Source organism: Acanthisitta chloris, unplaced genomic scaffold (assembly GCF_000695815.1).
Source record: "Acanthisitta chloris isolate BGI_N310 unplaced genomic scaffold, ASM69581v1 scaffold21064, whole genome shotgun sequence".
NCBI lineage: Eukaryota > Metazoa > Chordata > Aves > Passeriformes > Acanthisittidae > Acanthisitta > Acanthisitta chloris.
In genome coordinates this window covers 6,668-13,358 of record NW_008670127.1, presented here as the reverse complement: position 1 = coordinate 13,358, position 6,691 = coordinate 6,668, and the positions used below count along the sequence as shown (strand labels likewise).

Below are 6,691 nucleotides of genomic sequence, written 5' to 3'. Positions count from 1 at the left end.
AGCAGGAGAGAGTGTGTAAATATAAATCAAATACAAGGTAAGCAAAAGATGTGGACATAAACTGCTTGAGCACTAGGGATGGACCCATGGGAATCCTCATGGAAATAGCAAGGGAAAAAAATGACAAGGCTTGCTTTTTATCCCTTAAAAAAACCAGAAAAACTTTTATTGCAAACCTGTTTCATAGGTGTTTTGCAGACTGCTTGGGGATCTTTCAGGCTAAATGGCATTATAAATAATATTATTTGTTTCACCTATATTAATTTTTATATGGGTTGTCATGTAAATTAGTGGATGCCACCAAATGGGGCCACTACTGACAGGTAATCAGTGGGATCAGATAACCAAATCACTCATTAGAAGACAGTGCAGAGCCTGGCCAAGGCAGGTGTCTGTGGAGGACTGCCAGAGTATTGCTGCAGAGGAGGGGGAGATGCTGGGGTTTTGCATTTGGGGGAGTGTGGGCATGGGGCCTTGATATTGCTAGAGAGAGGTGAGAAAACCTGCCTGGTGGGGTTTGTTGGGGAGAAGGCAAGTGCCTGTGCTTTTTCACACCTTGGTGGTCTCTCCTTAGCACCCAAATATGTCGAGAGAATGGAGTGTTTCTTTTCTTTCCCTTTGCAGTCCACTCTTTGTGACGTGGAAGACGGGGCGAGACAAGCGGCTTCGTGGCTGCATTGGGACCTTCTCAGCCATGAATCTTCACTCAGGACTCAGGGAATACACATTAACCAGGTGACTGTTGAAATAAATGTGAAATTAATTTGCTGAAATCTATAAGGATTCAAGGTTAGGATATTGGAGCAACGTAGTTCAGTTTAATATGCTTCTCAAGAAACCAAACCTGAGAAATGTGTGCTAATTAGTGTAGGGTGATATATCAGGATTTAGTGGAGCATGTTTGCAGCAGCTGAGTTTTGGTTGACATTTTAGGGCTAATGTCAAATCTGCCTTGCCTAACAGTCCTGACACCTTCTGCAGCACATCATTTCTCTCTGCCCGCGGTAGGTGTTGGGCAGCCCTGGGAAGCTTCCACTGGTGTTTGCTATCACACTCTATTAGGTTAGGGAGAGATGCAAATCACTTTCTCTGCAGTAGCAGAGAGAAACTTTTTCCATGGAGGCATGACCCAAGAGGGCACGGCTGAGCATCTCACACTTTTCTTTGGTGTATTAGACAGTATATCTTCTCTTTTCTTCAGTGCACTTAAGGACAGCCGATTTCCCCCCCTGACCCGCGAGGAGCTGCCCAAACTCTTCTGCTCTGTCTCCCTCCTCACTAACTTTGAGGATGCCAGTGACTACCTGGACTGGGAGGTGAGAACAGGTGCATTTGGAACTCTGCATCACTCTCTCATTCCGTTTGGGTTCGGGTTAGTACATGGTGATGTGTCTCCTTCGTTACAGGGGTGTGTGGGGATAGAAGAGACTGGAAGTACATGAAATAGGTCTGGAAAACTAGAAGGGAGGAAGAGGATGGGCTAGCAGTATGCTTTGGGTTGGGAGGGGATCTGAGTGGGAATAAAAGAGACTGGAAGAGTTTTATGGATTGGACCCAATAGGAGATGGGTGTGAATACCTGTGTAAGAACCTGGAAAATGTTCTGATGGTGTGAATAGAAACTGGAAATGAAAAGTAGTTCAGACCAAAGGTATGAATGAATTTTTAGGACCTTTTAGGTGGAAGTGTATTTAGTTCAAGAAGGATTATAAATTGGACTTTGTAGTTGGGCTATTTTTAGCATGATTCTTGTGCAGAGATTTTTGTGTCTCTTGCCTGACATAAGAGATAGAAAACTGTCAGACTTCTGACAAGACTTACCTGAGGAGAAGTGGCAGAGACACTGGTGAGGCTTGTCTGGGAAGGGTGGCAGAGGTCCTTTGTGCTGCTAAGGGAGCTACTCGTGAGACCTGCCTGGCAAGGATGCAGAGTGGGGAACAGAATATCCTTTTCTAGGCAAAAGCCAAACTAGCCACACAGAGAGAGAGATACACCGTTGTGGGAATGACAGCTCTGTCATGGACTCAGTGTTAGCAAACACGTCTTACTTGGCTGTTCATTTCCATCTATAGGTTGGGATCCATGGGATCAGGATAGAGTTCATCAATGAGAAAGGTGTCAAACGCACAGCCACGTATTTACCTGAGGTTGCTAAGGAACAAGGTGGGTTTGAGATGGCAGCCAAGTGTGTCAACACATTGTGTCACAGAATTGGGTAACTTCCCTCCATGGATTGTGGGTTTGAATTGAAATGCTGTTCTCATAGTAGTGCCACGGGGCCACCAGGCTTAATCTGTATAACTGATACTTGATACAGTTGCTGCTGGGTTTTCATCTGGCCTTTCTGTCACCCCACATCTGTGCACAGCTGTATCTGAATGTAAAAATGTTCTAGGGCTTAAGAAATAGAGAATCTCAAAGTATGGATCTTCCAGCTTCATTCAGCATTGCATCTTTCCTCTTCTGTTTCTCCCACCAACTAGGATAACTGCAGGCTGCACAGCACCAACAGGAGAGCCCCTTTCCTCCTCATTCTTGCTAAGTAGCACTCTCCAGAGGAGGGCTGGAAACAGGGCCCCTCTGGAGCACACTTCCCACTCAAATAGAGTAGTGGTCACCATGGTAGCTGTTCAAAATATTGCCTCCTTTCCTCCACCTAGCAGAGTGGAGTGGTCGCATCCTCCTGGCTCTGGGGCAAAAGACTAAGGTAGGAATTTTAACTCTGATCTCTCACATAGCAGTGCTCTGTGCTATCACTAGAACATCAACCCCAACTTTTCTATGTAAAGAGCTACGCATTAGCTTATTTTTAAGGCTTAAGGAGCTCTACTCAAGTGACACGTGATAAAACAGTTTGTGATCCCTGCAACAGAAGCAAGGAACAGACCTTTGTAAGAAGAGAGGTCATATGAAAAATGGAATTACTGTTTCACAGACCAGCTCCAATGAGTTAGAAGGGGTTGGCACGTGCAGATGGTGTGCATGCAGCAGGCCATGTATGTCCAACACTGGGGTTTCTAAAGCTCAAGAGTTTCTTGTTCTGTTGTTTGCTTTTCTAGAGCCCTCAATGCATCTCTTGTCTTTTTGAAACAGCATTTTTATATTGAAAAATTTCCCTTCTATTTGTCCGTAGACTGGGATCAGATCCAGACCATAGACTCCTTACTCAGGAAAGGTGGCTTTAAGGCTCCGATCACCAATGATTTTAGGAAAACAATTAAACTCACCAGGTAAGTTGGTGTATTTGGCATCTTTTAATTTTAATTCATAGTGTTTGGTGGGTAATTTCAAGTATTGCTTAATGTAAGTCTTCATGCCTCTTGCAGGTAAGAAATGTAGTCTGAAAGACAAAAATCACAAATGCCCTGTGTTAGGCATATAATGTACCTGGAATGGAGTGCAATATGTTCAGCCCACGCAGGATCAAAGTTGGCACTTTCTAAGAGAAGTGTCACTGGTTTTAATATTATCATCTGTGTGAAAGATAAAAAGCAGAACCTTCTGAAAGTTGAAAAGGTTGATTTTTCGGGCATTCTTTTCAATGAGCTTCCCTTTCTCAGTGTGCTCACCTGTGGATGCTGTAGCTGTTTGTAGGTGACAGCTGTCCTAAAATCAAACCACAGTGAACGTGGCTGGTTTTCAGAGTTTGCTATTCTGTACCCCCAGCTGTCCCATTGGTTTCTGCTCCCTTTATGTTAGTGAAAATTGGGACATTCAGGTTTTGTATAGAAACACTAATTTATCAGGTCGTTCCTTACCTCTGGAGAAATGAGGTGGGTGTGCAGGGTTTTGTTGGGTTTTTTGTGGGTTTTTTTTAGCAGGAGAGGACAGGGTGAAGGTTTTCATTAAAATCTGGTGTAACATGGTCTTACTGCAACTCCCAAGCACTTCGAAGCTATATGCAGTGTAGTGTGCTTTAGGAGAACCTGGAAAACTTTGGTCTCTGAAGGAACCTCACGTTTTGTGAGTGCTGATTGTGCGACATGGACTAAGTCACATATATGCTATAATAAACCTCACTTTATTTTCTTCACTAGCCTTTCAAATGTGAAGATAACCACAAAAGTAATCAATATTGAAGTACTGGTTATTTAATCTCTGAGCAAACTTTTCATGCCTTTTTTTAACACTGCAAGTGGATAAAAAGAATACCAATTGATCATTTGTTTCCTGTGTGCTACTTGAAGTGTCCCCTTGATCACCTTGAGTAGGGCTCAGCTTTTGGGACACTGAATCTAATTCAAACTCAGATGGGTTATTCAAACTACTGCATGAGGCAGCATGAAAGAAAGTAGTTTATGCAGTTAGTGGGTTCCTCTTGGCTGTTACTGGCTGTTACTGGCAGTGAGCTGAAAGGATGACTTTTTTTTATGTCCAGTCCCTCCATATTGCATAATCTGTTGACAATACTTTCTGTGCCACTCTTCCCATAGGTACCGCAGTGAGAAGGTGACAATCAGTTATGCAGAGTACATGGCTTCCCGTCAGCATTGTTTCCAGAATGGCACTCTTCATGCCCCTCCCCTCTACAATCATTACTCCTGACACACGGCTGCATGACCAGTCCCACTCCCCAGTTGCTGCCAACGGCTACGACATCATCGGGGCAGACGCCTCCTCCTCCTGGTCCAGTTACTTCTATTACTGCACCATTTTATGATGCTAGCTTCCGTTGCCAAGTCTGCCTTCCCGCTGACCTGGGGGGAGGAGGAGAGTGTGACAGAACTTCAGGGGCCCAAGCCTTATCTCAGCCTTCCCTCCACACGGGGATTCCTTGGATTGGGGCTCCAAGCCTGCGAACTGGCGTCAGGTGCAGAAGACCTGTAGGAGTGAAAGTGCCACTTCGGACTGAACCGTTCCCGGGGGTTGGCACACTGGGAACTGGAGGTGTTTGTTATGGAGCCCCCTAGGTCATGTAGGAGCATTCCTCTGGCAGCCTGGGCAACGGAGTCCTACAAAACATTTTTTAGGTTCTTTTTAATTTTTTTTTAACCTCTGGTATCTGTTGTGTCCCGAGAGCTGATCACAGTCTCCACACATTACAGGAGGATGTTGTGATCCTGTGGAGGGTTGAACACCTGGTTAGCACTCCATCCTCATGGACAGGAAACACAGGCGTGAAAAACCAAATCTATTATTTAAATAAACCCTAGAAGGGTAAGTTGGGTTCTGTAGAAATCCTCTAGGTTGTCAGACAGGGCCTGGTGATGAAGCCCCTGTGAAAAATGCTGTTCTGCCTGTAAGAGAGGGAATGGCACATGCTGTGTGCATGGAGGGAAAAGATGCTCAAATGTCTCTGGACAGTCTACTCTGTTATGACCAAGTTCTGTTTGCAAATATTTGTAACAGAGCCTGACAGGATTAGGGCTAGGGAAGGGTTTCAGGGCATTGACTGTAGTCATACAAGTGAGACTAGTGACTGAAACTTGTTTAACTTAAGCTAAGTCTTGGGGACCTTCCTTTTGCTGGGACAGCCACTTTCTCTGGTGTGACTACTGATCTTGAGAGCTGTGAGCATTCCGTGGATGGCAGGAGCGCTGCAGTTTCACTGCTGAGACTTGTCTTACTCTGCTTAGTCATTACCACATGGAGGCAATGAGTGGGGAAACCTGTGTTACCCAAACTCTGTGAAACCTGCGTGCATCCTGTATTTCTTCTCCCATGGCTGATGGTTACCAGAAATACTCTGTTCTGAGAGGAAGCTGTTGCTCTGCAGCATCTTTGAAGGATGGCACAAACTCCTAATTATGACAGTGAGGTCACTGGAGTTCAAAATAACGTGGGGTGTGGTTGGTTGGGTTATTTTCCAAGTCCCTGGAGGGTCAGCAAGGATCAGAAAAGAAAATACAAGTGCATAGCAGAGTAATGGCTGTTTGGTTGCATGTGTCTTAAAGCCTGCTTGTGTGTATAATTGGCTGTGTTGGAGCCTGAAATTCTGCCCTGGCATGGCTGGGAACAGCACTGGTGGAAGGCTCAGAGCTGCAGGCTGCTGCTGCTGGTCCCAGAGAAGCAGCAGAACTGTGCAGCTCATGTTGATGTAACATTCTTGTGCTGGAGGAGAGGTAATGGCTGTTTGGTTGCATGTGTCTTAAAGCCTGCTTGTGTGTATAATTGGCTGTGTTGGAGCCTGAAATTCTGCCCTGGCATGGCTGGGAACAGCACTGGTGGAAGGCTCAGAGCTGCAGGCTGCTGCTGCTGGTCCCAGAGAAGCAGCAGAACTGTGCAGCTCATGTTGATGTAACATTCTTGTGCTGGAGGAGAGAGACGTGAGGGAGAGGAAAGGGGTCTGGGTAATAAATTCTGCCCTGGCATGGCTGGGAACAGCACTGGTGGAAGGCTCAGAGCTGCAGGCTGCTGCTGCTGGTCCCAGAGAAGCAGCAGAACTGTGCAGCTCATGTTGATGTAACATTCTTGTGCTGGAGGAGAGAGACGTGAGGGAGAGGAAAGGGTCCTGAAAGGTAATAGTGCAATATCGACACAGCTTTCCTCCTGTACTGGGTCAGTCTTACAAATTGCCACTTTTCCCTGGTGATGTTGTTGAAAAGCAATTGAAGCTGAAGGGATTGTTTCATGACTTCCTGCTGCTGAGAATCAATCGGTCTGGTCACAAACTCCAGGCGTTTGTAGTGACTGTCCCAGGTGCCACAGTGATGGGGGAGGATGGGGTCAGCTCTGGACATACCCCTCACCTT

General features: G+C 45.7%; 1 protein-coding gene across 1 annotated transcript in view; it reads left to right on the top strand.

Annotated features, from left to right (window-relative positions):
* The window catches only part of AMMECR1L (AMMECR1-like), a 10,322-nt gene extending 5,360 nt beyond the window's left edge, over nt 1-4,962 (top strand). Inside the window, exons 2-6 of the mRNA XM_009073576.1 lie at nt 625-735; nt 1,202-1,316; nt 2,072-2,162; nt 3,133-3,229; nt 4,433-4,962. Of these exons, the coding sequence (XP_009071824.1) occupies nt 625-735; nt 1,202-1,316; nt 2,072-2,162; nt 3,133-3,229; nt 4,433-4,544 (526 nt within the window). The 3' untranslated portion in view covers nt 4,545-4,962. The remainder of the gene's footprint in view (nt 1-624; nt 736-1,201; nt 1,317-2,071; nt 2,163-3,132; nt 3,230-4,432) is intronic.
* The last annotated feature ends 1,729 nt before the right edge of the window (nt 4,963-6,691 follow it).